This window comes from Chiloscyllium plagiosum, chromosome 32 (genome assembly GCF_004010195.1).
Source record: "Chiloscyllium plagiosum isolate BGI_BamShark_2017 chromosome 32, ASM401019v2, whole genome shotgun sequence".
In the NCBI taxonomy this organism is placed as follows: Eukaryota; Metazoa; Chordata; class Chondrichthyes; order Orectolobiformes; family Hemiscylliidae; genus Chiloscyllium; species Chiloscyllium plagiosum.
The window spans coordinates 32,335,582-32,352,180 of record NC_057741.1 but is presented as its reverse complement, the minus strand read 5'-3'; the positions used below and the strand labels follow the sequence as shown (position 1 = coordinate 32,352,180).

Below are 16,599 nucleotides of genomic sequence, written 5' to 3'. Positions count from 1 at the left end.
TCCAAACATGCAAACAGTGCAGGAGGAAATCATGCTTGGCTCCTCGACTGCCTTCCCAACTGTTCCAGAACCTATGGGTTCTCCATCCCTGTCAAGCATTGAAAATACCTCAGAATCTGAGATGGACACATTGGATATCGTCACCTCGACAACTTTGCCACCTGAAAAGGAAAATGAATTTCTTCCGAGATGCTCCAGGAGCAAGAGGTCAGAAACTGCATGTTACATGATTCCTGTACCAGAAGCAAAGTTGGAGGAATCTGACCAATGCCCAGGAGGAGTTACAAAAAAAAAACTGACCTCTCCCCTCAAACTCGGGTGGGGGACGGATGCAGTGATTGTAATGAGGTCAGCCAGGTAGACCTCACAGAATATGAGTTCCTTGATTGGACCAGACTAACAGCTCCAATCACGGAGCTCTGGCTGACAGATATTAACAGCAATCGAGAGTGTGGTGCTGGAAAAGCACAGCAGATCAGGCAGATCCGAGGAGCAGGAGAGTCAATGTTTCAGGCAAAAGCCAAAAGCCAATGATGAAGGGCTTTTGCCCGAAACATCGACTCTCCTGCTCCTCGGATGCTGCATGACCTGCTGTGTTTACCAGCAACACACTCTCGACTCTAATCTCCAATATCTGCAGTGCTCACTTTTGCCAAGATAATAAAAGAGTGTCAAACATTCTGTTCACTCTGAGAGCTGGAGTAGTGTCAGGGACTCTCAATGTGTAAATAAGGGGTGACTTGGTGACAGGATACTGGCCTCTGTGGAGTTATTTCGTTCATTGCAATCACTTGCACGATTTGTTGAGGCAATGTTCCATTGTTGAAGTGTCACATCTACACTCCCTCACATATTAACACAGAAAATCTTGGAGAAACAATTCCCTCAGCAAATATTAATACAATTACTTCATCCCTCACAGGCCTTACTTTAATGATTTTTCTTCCCACAGTACAATCAGCATCTTATTTTACACTGACTTTGTTTTTCATTGCATGGAATGAAAAATTAATTCAATGTGACTAGTGACTATTTCTTTCTGCTCTATTTAGCATTTACACTTCCCCAGATGGCAAAAGTCACCAGTTTTTGTGAGGCTGCTCCTTGTGACTTTGCACACAACACATTAAGAAAAATAAAAAATTACTATTAAAATATTACAGAAACAACACAATTATTGAGGAGGTTTTTTTAATGCTGTCAATACATGAAATCATTTAATTTGACATAAGAAACAAAAACAAGACCAGCAATTAATTTAAAATCTCAAAGAAATGTTCATTTTCACCTGGCTGGTTATGATTGTCAAGAAATCACATTAAATTAAACCCTACCACAGTAATGGAGGGAGGAGAGTGTAGTTTCTTTACACACGCTATATTAATAGCAAATCTACCAGACACTACAAAAAAGGTAACGTGTTAAACATATATTGCTGTGCATTTCTCCATTTGAAAGATTTGAAATACTGCAGGGCTCTAATCTTCAGCGCACATGGCAACAGAGGAATAATTTCCACAGGCGAGACAGATCCAAGATGATGAAACATTACCTTCAATAGAAGTTGTTGATGTGTTTTATGTAAATGTTGGAGCCGAGGGCGTAGAGGAAGAGAGAAAGGTGGAGGGGAGGGAGCGGGATTGGGTGGTCGTTTGTCCCACTGGTGGTGGGAGGTGGGTTGGAATCGAGAGATGAAAGTCCTTCACACCAACAAATCAGGAAGCACGTCCTCAGATCGGGACGCAGTGGGGAGAAGCTGGGCTGCTGAGTTGGAGTCAGAGCCAATCCGTTCCAACACCAGGGTGTTCGGTAGTTTCAGCTCCGCGCTGCGTTTAGCTCAGCCATCCTAAACCAAACCTCGATGCTGCAGTGATGTACTGAACGGCTGGGGAAATTATTTCTCTTTCTCTCTCTCTCTCTCTCTCTGCCAAATAAAACCAAACGGTAAACTTGTCCATTGCGTTTGTGGTTCTATGAGATTTTAGATGGTTTCAGTCATTGTGGATGCTACTTATTGTGTGATCTCTCTCTCTCTTTCGTCCAGTGACCAAAGAGTAGCCATGGATGTTTTCATGAAAGGGCTGTCCAAGGCTAAGGATGGGGTAGTAGCAGCCGCTGAGAAAACGAAGCAGGGAGTGGCAGAGGCGGCGGGAAAAACGAAGGATGGGGTACTGTATGTGGGTAGGTAGAAAAATTAATGTTTCACATGGCAAAGAAAATGCAATATTTGGCATGGAAAAACTCCTTCCACCTAATCTTACACCTTGGGTGGGGGGATGTGTAAGAAACCAGAGCATTAATAGAAAGCTTTTCTTTTCTTCTCTGGTAAGAACGTGTGTAAGTGGTTGCTAGTCAGGGAGAAAGGATAGCTGACACTTCCAAATCCGAAATGTTTAAGTTGTAGAGCAGCAAAGCATCAAGTGTTTGGATCCGCGAGGTAAAGAGATTTATATATATTTTATATATATATATGACAAAAAGACAAGACTAATCCAATGCAGTTTTGTAAAATTTAAACTGTTGGGTGCTAAAAAGGAATCCATTTTTTCCAACAAATTAATACGAGGGTAGCATTAGATATGTGTTAAATTCGACGAGGGGGAAGGTTAGCGTCAAGGTCATTTCACTGCTGAATTATGAGGACCTTTTCTGCTGTGTGCACCGAGATTGAGACATTGACCTGTGTCAGTATAAGGTCAATTTCATTCATTTCCTGGAATTTGGAATTTTAAGAAAATAAAACCAGAATTTGATTTATTTTTCCACTAATTTAAGGTTTTTAATTCTGCCCTTGCACTCCCGTGCCTTTCTTGCACTAACCTCAGAGCTGCGATTATTATTAGTTTTGTTATTAAAACAAACTGTTTGGACATGTTATGACACAGCTCAGGGGCAGGTGCGATTTGAAGCTGTTTGCAGGCTGTCAGTTCTCCCGCGGTCCGTCCAGAGGGAGGAGAGAAGATGCAAGGGTGGGGATGGGGAAGGCAGAAGGTCCTGGGTGAGTGGAACAATGGCGTGTTTAACCCTTTCCTGACAGGTAGCTCCTTGCCCCTTGCTGTTTCCAGACCCCGTGGCTCTTCCCCAGGTGACCACCCACTTGTCAGTTTTGCCAGCTTGAGCAGCTCTTGATAGTAGCTTTTAATTCCTTTCCACATCATGATGACTTAATTTGACCTGAACCTGGGGAAAGGGAATTTGCTGCTGTGATTTGTGACAATTTATTAACAGGGGTTTTTATATGTTTTCTTCTTAAATGTATTTATCTCCAGGCTCCAGGACTAAGGAAGGTGTATTTCATGGCGTATCTTCAGGTATCAGTAATCAATAGAATTCTGTAATGTGTGTGCTAGTCTCTTTGTCCACGTGTATGTGTCTGTCTGTTTCTAGGTACAGAATTAGGAACACAGAAAGAGGCCATTCTGCCTTCCATCCTGTTCTGCTATCCAGTTCGATCATGGCTGACCTATAAGTGAGCTTGGTCCTGTAATCCTGAATGCTTCTGCTGTCAAAAATCCAATCTCCATTTTGAAATTTTCAATTAAGTCATGGCCTCAAATGTTTTTGGTGGAGCAAGTTGGAGATTTGCACTGCACTTTGTTTGAAGAATTAGTTCTTGACACCACCCTTACTTAATTAGCCTGGTTTAAATTTTAATTTGTGTTCTGCTCACCCTCTTCCCCCGCCAGAGAAAGTACTCTGTCTCTCTCTCCTACCAACTCCTTTAATAATCTCTAATCATAATTTGAACACCCTTCATCTCTTGTACTCAAGGAAATACAAAGCAAGTATTTCTCATAAGTTAACTCTGTTAACCCCAATATGTACAATGGGTCAGATTGGCCTGTCGAATTGATTTGAGTTTTTCTTTGATGCTACATCTGAGAGAAGAAACAGCCACTGTTGCAGGAAGCATTGCGTGAATATCCTATACTTACTACTGGCTTTCTGAGCAGTGAGTGTGGTTTCACCAACAGACCACGTGTTTAATGTCATTTCCTGTTGGCAGAATCTCCAATGTTGCATTGATTTCCCTCTGGCATTGTGTGACCCATAAAACAAGGGAGAAGGAGATCCACATAGAGATTAAAGCTTGGCAGGCCGCTTGGACTATTTCTGTGTGATAAATTTCTATCCAGTGCAGGTCACAATTGGGACAGAAAATGTTAGAAGATGTAAATCAAGATATGGTAACATTGGGGCTTGAAACTGTAAGAGTGCAGTGTACAGCCAACAATGTACCCTAGCTCTGTAGAGCTTGTGTGGATACAGGTTAACTCAGTCTTAAAATTGAACCTTAAATGTTGCATCTTGTGTTTAACTGTTTACATTTTCTGTATTAAGTGTCTGAATTAATTCCTTTAAGCATGTACAGAGAAAACCGGGACAAGCTGGTAAAAGGCAACCTCACAAAACCATTCTTCACACCAAGAGAAATTAACTTGTTTGATTTGGTTTTTCAGATGGTGCCAGAATCAAAAGTTGCAGACTTATTGAACTATTTTAAAATGATGAGTTCTGTGAGGTTGCCTTACCTGTGCAAAACTTGTAACAGAATTATTTGGAGTACTGTTGTGCTAAGGCGTTTTTGGTGTCTGTGACAAATCTGATATTTCCACATGTAGCAGTTTTCCATGTGACTACCACCACTTGCTAAACTTGTTGAAAATGGAAAAATGATCATGTGTATAAGTGCTGATGGATGTTAAACAGACAGCAAGGAGCTGTCTCTCAGTGACATGTTTTGATTCACTCTCTGATCACTTTCCCTTCAATTTTTAATTTGAGTCTTGCTCCTTATGTTCCCTCATGGTACAGTTCCAAGGCTATAACAGGCCTCTCTTACCTCATTCAACAGACTACTTATTTTGTGCCTCGACATTGGCTGGTAATAGGTAGATATCAAAGCCAAATAAACAATTGCTACGTTATAACAGGTTCACAAAGAAAGTTGGATTTTTGAACAATAATTTCTTGATGTCTGGGTTATTGACAGCACTGAGTCTCACAGCAAAGACTTTTATCCTTTCCCTTGTTGCTGTTTATCAGCAGCTGTCCCAATATATATCATTTGACTGGCATTTATGAGCCTCTGATTGCTGCTGTCTGCATGAACTTGTTCCTCCTTTTCTACTTTGGAGATTTTTTGTTTACATTTGCAGAGGCTGGCATGTTGGAGAAGAAGCTTATTCCTCCCTGTGCCCACGGCAGCATTGGTTATGTAAGCAAATGCTTTCCAGAATATCAAGGCCAATTGATGTGGAAGGATAGCCATTGCAGCTTTGTATTTCAAATAAAATAATCTAAGTCCAAGGGAAGACTTAATGCAGGTCTGCCACCAGTTTTTTTTTATTTACCCGCCTAACTGCGGTAGTGCTTATTTTTCCCCCGGCACCCATGTTGTGAGTGTGCAGGTGTGAGACACAGTGAAAGACACAAGGTGCACGAATCTTTATTCAAATTTCCACCACCAGAAAGAGAGGAAACACCCGAGTGGCCAGTGACAAGCAGTGTCCTTCACATCAAAGGGCAATGCTGTGTGCTGCCACCAGTTGATGGCCATTTGCCCATGATGCTTATTGGCCTCCAAGACAATCACTTAGTCAATGAGATGAGGGGTTTATGATTAGATCAGATCCCCTACAATGTGGAAACAGGCCCTTCGGCCCATCAAGTCCACCCAACTCTCCGAAGAGTAACCCACAGACAGTCGCCTGAGGCTGGATTCGAACCTGGGACCCTGGTGATGTGAGGCAGCAGTGCTAACCACTGAGCCACCGTGCCTCTACCTCTAGTTTGACTTCTCTCTCAAACAATGTGGATCTTCTCTGCAGTAATATATAGTTGATCAAGTTGGAATTGATGTACTAGGCTCACTCTGTAGGAGAAAGTGAGGACTGCAAATGCTGGAGATCAGAGTCAAAAAGTACAGGGACTGTCCAACCACATGGGATCAATGTTGACTTCACCAGCTTCCTCACCACCCCTCCCCCACCTCATCCCAGATCCAACCCTCCAACTCGGAACTGTCCTACATGTCCATCTTCCTTCCCATCTATCCTCTCCACCCTCCATTCTGACCTATCATCATCTACCTATCTTCATCTACCTATCACATTCCTAGCTACCTACCCACCAGCCCAACCCTCTCCCTTTTGTCTCTCAGAGCACTTGGGCACCCCCCCCCCCCCCACCCCACACCCCACACCCCACATTTCTGATGAAGAGCTTATGCTCAAAATGTCAACTCTCCTGCTCCTCAGATGCTGCTTGACCTGCTGTGCTTTTCCAGCACCACACTTTTTAACTAGGCTCATTCTATTGCCTGCCTGTAGTGACGGGAAGAATAGAAAATATGCAAGAACTTTAAGGAGAAAAAATCTTTCGGAAATGTAAACCACTTATGGTGGCTAATTTTCACCTGTTTGGGACGGAGCTGTAATTGGCATGGTGATTGGTGCGAGGCAGGGACATCTAATATGTCAGAACTGGAATTAACACTTTGTGTTCTGCTGTTGATGTAGCAGCTAGCTGTTGGTTGATTTGAGCTAACAGGTACTATGTACTAAAAATGAAGCATCTATATCTTGTTTTAATCTAGTCTGCTGTCCCCTTAAATCATATAAGGTGTATGAATTATGAAGCAATACAAAGTGCCCCAAATGTATTTCATCCTGTGTTTTTGAACTTTGTTATAAATAGAATCCATACAGCATGAAGGCAGGCCATTTGGCCCATCAAGTCCATACCAACCCTCCAAATAGCATCCCACCCAGACCCACCTCATCCCTGTAACTTTCCATTTCCCATGGCTAATCCACCTAACCTGCACATCCCTGAACACTTTGGGCAATTCAGCATTGCCAATCCACCAAACCTATACACATCCTTGGGCTGTGGGAGGAAACTGGAACACCTAGAGGAACCCCACGTAGACACAGGGCAAATGTACAAACTCTACACAAATAGTCACCCAAGAGTGGAATTGAACCCAGTTCCCTAGCTGCTGTGAGGCAACAGTGCTAACCACTGAGCCACCCTGTTGCCTCAGCAATACGTTTGAGAGGAATCCTACTGGAAGATTCTCATATATATACAGCTTTTGGATGGCATGAATATTTTTGAATTGATAACAGATTTTTTTTTGTCAATGAAGTTGTCAATGATGAATTTATATAATGTGTTGGCTGCAGGTTAAGAGGAACGAGTAATTCATTATTTTGGTTGCATGAATCAGACACATTTTAGATAGCTCCCCACAAATAGAAGAAAGGAGCGCTGAATGTAGTAATAGATTTTTTTTAACAAGATACAAATTAACATTAGATTTAAAATCTTTTACTATTTACAATTTCAACGACCTGAATTATGCAGTTTTTACTTTAATTAGTTATCTTTGCTACTGAAGGTGATCGGAAGTTTCCAGCACCGCACTTTTTAACGAGGCTCATTCTATTGTCTGCCTGTAGTGACGGGAAGAATAGAAAACATACAAGAACTTTTCTCCAATACTAGTGAACAGATATCAACAAAACTTGGCACACAGGGTATGGCCCTGAAGGGAAAACTGATTAGTTTTCTGCAACAGAGCAGATCCAAATCCAGAACTTTTAAAATGATCAGTTAACATACAGACATATGAAATAGGAGCAGAAATAGACCATTTAACCCCTTGAACCTGCTCTGGCATTCAATAAGATCATGACTAATCCTGTCTCAAGTCCATAATCCCTCCCAACGCTGATAACTTTTGTGTCTCTTGTCAGTCAAGAATATTGGGAAATAGATGTAATTGTCTTGTTTTTAAACAATGTTGTGTATATTTTGTTTAGAATATTGTTGGTTTATATTTAGGGTGGTGTTTATTTGAATTGCTGTGGATGAATTTGTCACGGTTGTCAAAAGGTGGGCAGAGTATTCAGATCAGGTTGGATTTGATTTGGCTTGAATCCTCTTCAGTCAGATGGAAGGTCTCGATGAAAAGATTTATTTTCAGTTTTATACCTCCAAAGCATCAACCAGCCAGAGAAAAGCACCAAGGAAGAGCTGTACAATTATAATAACATTGTGTTAATACAGTGTGGTAAAGTTATGCACTCTACAAAGTGCCTTTCACCTGGTTTATGATATAATTGCTTGTTTATTGTTAAGTTTGCTTATTACCTTACTATTAGAGTTAGATTGGATTTAATATATTATCACTTGGCCAACAATCATTTCAGTAGCTTGAAAACACCCAAGAGACCAGAGCTTTCTGTTTGCTCCATGCATGTTACTGGGCATTATCCTTTGATAACTCTAAGGAGTTTCTTCATGTAGGCTCGAGGAATTGAGCCTCACTTAGAATGACTTGGATAGAGAGCCAAAATATCTGGACCAAGTAGGACAGAATAGATTGAAAATGTAGTACATGGCATAGCAATAAATGCAAACTACTATAGATGCTGGAAATCTGAAGTAGAGAATGCTGGAGAAATACAGCAGGTCTGTGGACAGACAAACAGTGTTAATATTTCAAGTCCAGTATAACACCTCTTCAGAATGACTCTATCTTCATGGATGTTGCCAGACCTGCTGTGTTTTTCCAGTCTTCTCAGCGTTTGGTTGTCTATTGCCAGAGGCAGTTGCTCATAGAGGACAGTTTTTGCAACTCCTCCAATCACCTTGTATGGAGACTCCAGGTTCCTGTCAGTGCAGTATTCCTTTAATGTCTGCTGACGTACCTCCACTTCGCAGCTAACATGGAGGCCATTTTCTTGACCCAACCACTTATTTCTCCAAACAACAAATTCAGAAGTTAGTGATCAAGTGATCACTCGCATGATTTTCTCACAAATGTCATTGGGTGTGATGTACAGATCTAGGGACACAAATATGAGGAAAGTAAGTAGCTGCATTAGAAAGAAGAGGAAATTTATTTCACTCATTGTGATAGGTGCCTCGTTTCTGTGTTCCTTGTTGTGGTTCAGTGAACGAAGTAAATGTCTAATTGCAATCTTTGTGTTGTTACCTACCATTTAGTTTAAAATTTCTCAAGTGTCTTCCAAGCCCAGAAAATTGAAGTGATAGCCTTTGTCCACATCAAATTCAGTCATACACAATAAAGTGTTGAAGCTGAATTCAATGACCTTTTTTCTTTATTCATTTGTGGGATGTGGGTGTTGCTGGCTGGCCAGTCTTTATTGCCCTTGAGAAGGTGGTGGTGAGCTGCCACCTTGAAGTGCTGCAAACCACATGCTATGGGTTGACCCACAATGCCATTAGGGAGGGATTTCAAGGACTTTGACTCTGCAACAGTGAAGGAAGGATGTATTTCTAAGTCAGGATGGTGAGTAGTTTGGAGGGCAACGTGAAGGTGGTGGCGCTCTCATATATCTGATGCCTTTGTCCTTCTAAATGGAAGTCGTCATGGGTTTGTACAGGACTATCAGAGGAACTTTGATGAATTTCAGTGAAAGACTGCTTATGGAGGAATAATGAACTGTGATCAGGAGCATTACGTTTAATGAAACATCAGTCATATACTTCTAGAACAGTAGGAAATCCCACGGAAGAAAGACAAGTAATTCTTTCACAAAATTGAGGGAGAAAGTTAGTGTTACACTCCTAATGAATTGACCAGATTGAGGGGGGAATCTAATTTGTACCAGCATGCTATATTTATCAGTTGTATTAGTGAATAGGTTAAGAACAGAAAATGACTTCAGCTCCCCCACCAACACCCCTATGTGCTGCTTGAGATGTCACAGAAGGCTTGCCAGTGTCTGTCAAATTCTGACAATATTACTACGTACAAGAGTGTGTGCTGGAGCATAAAAGACACAGAACGTGGCATGTTCAATGCTTCCTACAGAAGTGTTGCAAATTAATTGCATTCTGCTTCTGAGAGAGATCAGGAGGAGTGTTGTCAAGGAGATGCTGAGTGAATATGACCACAACTTGCAGTGAACCGCTTTATCCCCCTCTCTTCCAGATAATGAGACTGGAGTTCAAAATCCAAAGTTGAACCTCTGATGAGAATTCCATTATTTGTCATGTGGCATTGTTGCTTCAAACTTAACATTGCTATTTCAGCTTCTGGCTTGGTTTGTTAAATATATACACAAGCAGTAAGGTCAGGAGTGAGAAATCTTTTCAAAAGGAGAGAAAGGGAAAGAGGTGATGATATGAGCCTACTGCTTTCCCTGATAAATGCACATTCTAATCACCTGTCAAAATGTACATGGAGAAAGCTCTGTGTGAGTTATCATCTCATTGTAGATTATTCTCACAGCAGTCTCATGTCTGATGTAAATTAACTGCCTGCTGCAAAAAGGATTGAGATAATTATACGTTTGTATTGTACTTTCCTTTATTTCAGCGTCTAGGTTGTGGGTTGGAACCAAAATTTAGGACTGTTGATTAACTGTCAATTTCCAGAATACTTTGGAAGATATTATCATTAGGATAAATACTGTCTGTATATAGATGTAAGCATTTCAGATAATGATAATGAATTATCGCAATTTCTGTTTGAAATGGTGATGTTTTTAGCTTGAGGTCAGGGTGAAAGTGCTTTCTGTGAAAGATCTCCTGAGATTGTTCAATCAATTATGGCATTTTGTACAAAGATTATTAAGAAAGTGGATTTCTATTTGATGTGAGTATCACTCACCATCATTGAGTTTGACCAAGCTTAGGGTACAACCTAACCAAGTACTTCACTATTCTCGATACAGGCTCAGGTCCCTCCTTCAATGTCATTGGTCACAGTTTCCAGTTACAAGCTAAACCAATGGGTGGGCCAGTGTTATGACAGCTAATGCATTAACAGTATCTGAAATTTCGGCCATCCAATTTTGGTGAAAAAAGTCCATTTGGATTAAAGGTTTCTTTTCAAATCACATTTAATTATTCACTGAAATTTGCATGGACATGGACTTGGCCCCATGATTTGGCTATTCTGTCTGCATAACAGAAGGTAGGTTTTCAAATCATAGTTGTAAAGGGCAATCCATTGGGTGGCACGGTGGCTCAGTGGTTATCACTGCTACCTCACAGCACCAGGGACCCAGGTTCGATTCCTACCTCGGGTGATTGTCTGTGTGGAGTTTGCACATTCTCCCCGGGTCTGCGTGCATTTCCTCCGGGTGCTCCGGTTTCCTTCCACAATCCAAAGATGTGCAGTCCAAAGGTGAATTGGCCATGCTAAATTGCCCATAGTGTTAGGTACATTGGTCAAGGGTAAATGTAGGGGAATGGGTCTGGGTGGGTTACTCTTCGGAGGGTCGGTGTAGACTTGTTGGGCTGAAGGGCCTGTTTCCATACTGTAGGGAATCTAATCATATGTTTAGCTGAATAGAATTCTCAGTTCTGTTGCTTGCTCAGTACAAGTTGAAGATGTTCAGTTTCAAACTGCACAGTTCCATGTTAGGAATTCACCTTGGTTTATGGTCACCAAGAGATGAGACAAGCTTTCTGTCCAACTCAGTATTGCAGAGAAGAGCAGGGGCTGATTCTTGGGGCCAAAATGATGAGCTATGAGGATAGGCTGGAGTAATCAACCAGAAGGGATTAAAAAGGCACCTTGCGTGAGTACCTCTATGATTTAGGCATGTTTCATATGGATGGCAGGAAATAGTTAAAACTAGTGAAGGAGAAATGTTTGAGATGGCTGTCCAAAAGTTTCGTATGCCAAGTAGACAACATTTGGAATTTTCTTTGTGTAAAGGTAAAAATTTAGGCTTCTTTGAGAAACTGAGATAACCACATTGTCAGTGTTTTATTCTAGACGGATGAATGAGCCAATTGCAGAGACAGTATCTTGCAACAATTCTTATTGGGATCTAATGCAGTGTCCTAGCACATTTCCCTTTTCCTCTCGCCTTCAATGATCACATCAACATTGGGTAAATTTCTCACTCAATGATAAAGTGATGCAATACAGGAGGAAATACTTCCAAGAGCCCAAACAGCAAAGATGAACTGAAAAAGCGGTCCAATTAATATCTCTCTTCTGATTTTTCCTCAGAATCCCGTAGTTCATTCTCTTCAAATATTTATGCAATTTCCTTTTACATCTTCTTATGAAAAATTGTTTCTGTCACCATCTCAAGCAGTGGATTTTACAGCATTATAACTCGTTCAGACTTTTTTATTTCTCCTTTGTTCTTTTGCTAATCACCTTAAATTTATATTTTCTGATTAGTGATCCTTCTGCCACCGGAACCTTTTTTTTTCCTTTTTTATTCTATTAAAGCCATCAGAATTATCATGGTTTAAAGACCTCAATAAACCCTCTTTATTTTTTCTATTTAACAAGAATAACCATAGTTTCTTTCATGTCTCTATTTCATGGAAGTCTTCCTTCTATAAAATTTCCTCAGGCCTCACTATCCTTCTATTAGTAAGGTACTCAGAACTGCACATGATACTCCAGCTGAGACTTAACTAGTGTTTTATAAAGGCTTAGCTTAATTCCCTTGCTCTAGTCCTCTTATACTATATTTGCAATGCCACGATCCTATTTAATTTTTTTTATTAATTCACAGAATATGGGCATCATTGCCTAGAGCAGCATTTATCAAGTTGCCCTCGAGAGGGTGGTAGTGAGCTGCCACCTTGAACTACTTTAGTCTGTTTTGTGTATGTAGTCCCACAATGTCATTAGGGAGGGAGTTCCAGGATTTGGACCCAGCAATACTGAACAAACTGTAACCCTCATGATGTTGTCAATGGAGTGATGGTAGTGCCATTGAATGTTAGATTCTCTCATTGGAGATGATCATTGCTGGCATTTTTGTATTGTAAATTTTACAACTTTTTTCCGTCTTTTTAAATTACCTTTACACAGAGTATCTCAAAGTTGTCTTCCTTCTCTCTCCAATTACATGTAATATGAGACACAAGCATGAAGTATTCCACTTAACAAAAACTGGAGTACATTTAAGAATCTTTGAACACCCCCAAAGTAAACGCTAGACATTGAATTAGTTTTGGGTGCAGTCACTGCTGTTACATTGGAAAATAAACAATTTTCTTGTGGAGATGAAATGTTAAACATTTGCTATTTGTGTTTTGCTCTGGATTCATTGGACTTTAATGACTGTGTGGCACAGAGATTTAGAATCTGGTTATTTTTAACTTCAGTTCATCAAAATTGCTCATGTAAGTGATTTATTACTTATTAGGTGCATATCTAAAATTATAATTTCCAGACAAATCAAATAAACTGGCAGTATGTTCATTTCAATACATGTGGGTGTATATTTCAAAAACAAAATCAAATTGTAGAATGATGAGTTTACATATCTGCATTGCAAATAGAGAAGAAACTCCTTCAGCAATTAATAATTAAAAAGCCTGATGATGGTGAACCAGTGGCTAACATAACATGTGGTTTAATTCTTCTACATACTTAGTGTGGGTGAGTAACGTAAGTCACCGTCGTCCTACTGGACTATAAGTCCTGTCTCTTATTAGAGAGATACAACTGTTGGTAGTTTAATCTGACAGTCATCACACCTCAGGTGAGGGTCAAAGTTGGGAATGAGGGACCATCATGATAACCTCAGCCACTACAGGAATTGATCTGTTGGTGTTGGTATTACTGTTGGTGTTGGTGTTACTCAGCATTTCAAACCAGGTGTCCAGCCAACAGAGCTAATTCAGCCACTAGCATGGGGGAAGAGAGGTAAAGAAACACAGAACTGCTATTGTATGTTGATGATGAGAAACATGTTGGCAGGAGGTAGGGAGCAGATGCCCTTTTTGTTTGGGAAGGAGACATGTTGCAGTTGAACAAATCATTGAAGTTCAAATTCCTTTATACACCTTGCTGACATTTAATAAAGTCTGTAAACTTTATTCAATGCTACTATTTACTCTAGGGCAAAGGTTTCATTCAATGAATCTTAATTAGTTTTACATTTGCTGCATTATTGCAAAGACCGCTTCATTCATTAGCAAGCCCACTATGGTTCCACAGATCAAAGCAAGTGAGAGGTTTGGTCTCTACACAAGGCAATGGGGAAAGGAAACACTCTGTGAGGTGGTCAAAGAAAGGGTTGCAGACCATCCAATTGATCTGTGACAATGTTGGTCTACTCACCATGAGACTTGATGGAATAATTAGGAAAGAACTAACAGTTATTTGGTAGCACAGAACATTGCTAGAAAAAAATATATGTTTAGTCGAATCTTTTTGTCTTGCACTCAGCAGGCCAGTTCACAAGAAATACCAATGTAAAGAGAAAATTCATACTGTATGTGAGGAGCGTGCTGAGTGTTTGGCAAGTGGACTCCATCAGTTTTCTCCTCTGAGTGTATTATATATTCATTTTCAATTGTCCTGGTGAGTGCGAAATGAAAAGCTTTTGACAAAATGCTTTTTCATCCAGCAATACTTAAGAAAGAAGTGTTTCCTGTGGCATTTGAGTTGGTAGTCTGCTCTAGATTTTAAAATATTATTTGCTCATGGGATCTGGGCATTGTTGGATACATCAACACCTGCTGATCCCTGATTGCTGTTTGAGAAGGAGGTGGTGAGCTGCCTTCTTGAACCACTGCAGACCTCTGAGTAGGGATGTTCAGAGTTGTTAGGCAGGGTGTCCCAGGATTTTGATCCAGTAATAGAATGGGAATGGTAATGTAGCTACACATCAGGATGGTGTGTGACTCCAGAAGGGAGTTTTCAGATGGCTGTGGTTCTCATGTCTGCTGCCCTGTTCCTTCTAGGTAGCAGAGGTCACTGGTTTAGAAGAGTTATGAAGGAAGTTGGGTGTGTTGGCTTTTGTAGGTGGATCATACACAATATTGCTCATGAGTGGAGTGAATTTTGAATCTGTTGGTTGGGAAACCAATCAAGTGGGTATGCCTTGTCCTGGGTGATGGACAAGCTCTGGGGAGTCAGCAAGTGAGTTACCTGCTGCAGAGTTCCTAATCCCTGGCCTGCTGTTGTATTTATGTAGGTGGTCCTGGTCAGTGGTAACCCAAGAATGTTGATAGTGGGAGAATGCCATTGAATGTCAAGTAGCAATGGTCAGATTCTCTCTTGCTGGAGGTGGTCATTACATGGCACTTGTGTGGCACAATATTATTTGCCACTTGCCAACCTAAACCTGGATATTGTCCAGATCTTGCTCTATTTGGCTATGGACTACATAAATATCTGAGGAGTTGTAACTTGTGCCATCATCAATGAACATACCCACTTTTTTCCCCTAATTCCCATTTATCCCAGTTTTGCCAGGGCTTCTTGATGTCACAGTCTGTCAAATGCTTCCTTAATGTGATGGAGAGTCACACTTCCCTCCTCTGTGGACTGTTATAGTGAAACAAAGAAGTCAGTCTACACATTGCATCTTTTTTAACATTCCTATAAAGCAAATATTCCTTTCTCGATTAGTTACTACTAAAGCACAAGAAGCTATTGATCAAAGATAAATAGTTCTATCACTGGTATTCAATATGTTTTTCAACCAAAGTGTAGTAATTGCTGACAATTGTGCCAGTCACACTTGTGTGAGCAATCTGTAAACCAAGGTTGGTAGAGATCAATAAAGCTCTCTGTTCTAAGAAACTGAATTGTCAGCCCCAGAAAACTGGCAGCCATTATGTCCGCTTGCCTATTCTTTTTAGAAATAAATCTGGCCGTTGCCTTGGTGACATGCTGTACAATCCTGCACTAAAATGTTGAGACTCCTGCCCATCTGTTCAGATTGCTACAAGTGGCAGCAAAGGAATGTGTTTCAGACTCGTGTTGCCTTAGCCTGAATTCCTGCCCCTATTTTGGTGTTACAGAGCAAAGCTGCATGTGTTTGTGTAAGTTTCATTGGCAGCTTACTGCATCCTCCAAGCACTTCACGGCCAATGAAGTACTCTCAAGGCAGCAGCTTACATACACACAGTCTGGTCTTAAATTAAATAACTAAAATATCTTGCCATTGGTTAAGATACAAATGTTGACCAGGATGACTGAATGCCCTTAGTGGGCAGAGATACTATGAAAACCCACAGTTAAATGGGATGGAGTGGGTGGTTGTGCCTTCAACTGCTCTGTGCACTAAGTCCTTAAAATCTTCATCCTTCTCTCTCATATTCTACTTAACACAGTCTGATCAAGCTTCTAGTCACCTGGCCTAATGTCACATTGTCACATTTTGTGAAGCACCTTGGGGCATGACTATGTTGAAGGCATTATATAAGTCTAAGCTTTCGTTGGTTAGAGTATTATTTAAAATATTCTAATCTGGAAATTGCAACTCCATCTTAAGAAAATGGACCAAGTCACTGTCCAGCCCAGGGCTAGTACTGTTTTGCCATTCATGTACAGATTGGAAAGGATCACTTGTCTTCTGTTGTGATTTTGCAATGAGTCTGAATGTTCCCATTGCTTCTCTTGTTAGTGGCTGAGAAGACCAAAGAGCAGGCGTCTCTGGTTGGTGGTGCCATGGTGACTGGAATGTCTACAGTTGCTCAGAAGACCGTGGAAGGAGCTGGAAACATTGCAGCTGCTACAGGTCTGGTGAAAAAGGATCAATTGGTGAAACAGGTTAGCTTTTTAAAACTAATCCCCTCTCTTCTAGACCCATCTCTACCTGGGTTTGTCTGCAAAATCAATGA

The 16,599-nt window shown here is 40.8% G+C and overlaps 1 protein-coding gene across 2 annotated transcripts in view; it reads left to right on the top strand.

Moving 5' to 3' along the window:
- Positions 1-1,485: 1,485 nt before the first annotated feature.
- The window catches only part of LOC122539488 (alpha-synuclein-like), a 75,295-nt gene continuing 60,181 nt past the window's right edge, over positions 1,486-16,599 (top strand). The window contains exons 1-4 of one of the 2 annotated variants that reach the window (XM_043674386.1): positions 1,486-1,563; positions 2,045-2,181; positions 3,270-3,311; positions 16,383-16,528. In XM_043674386.1, coding sequence (XP_043530321.1) covers positions 2,061-2,181; positions 3,270-3,311; positions 16,383-16,528 — 309 coding nt within the window. In that variant the 5' untranslated portion in view covers positions 1,486-1,563; positions 2,045-2,060. Of the gene's footprint in view, positions 1,564-1,663; positions 1,945-2,044; positions 2,182-3,269; positions 3,312-16,382; positions 16,529-16,599 lie in introns of those variants that run through there. The other variant, XM_043674384.1, reaches the window with a different exon arrangement.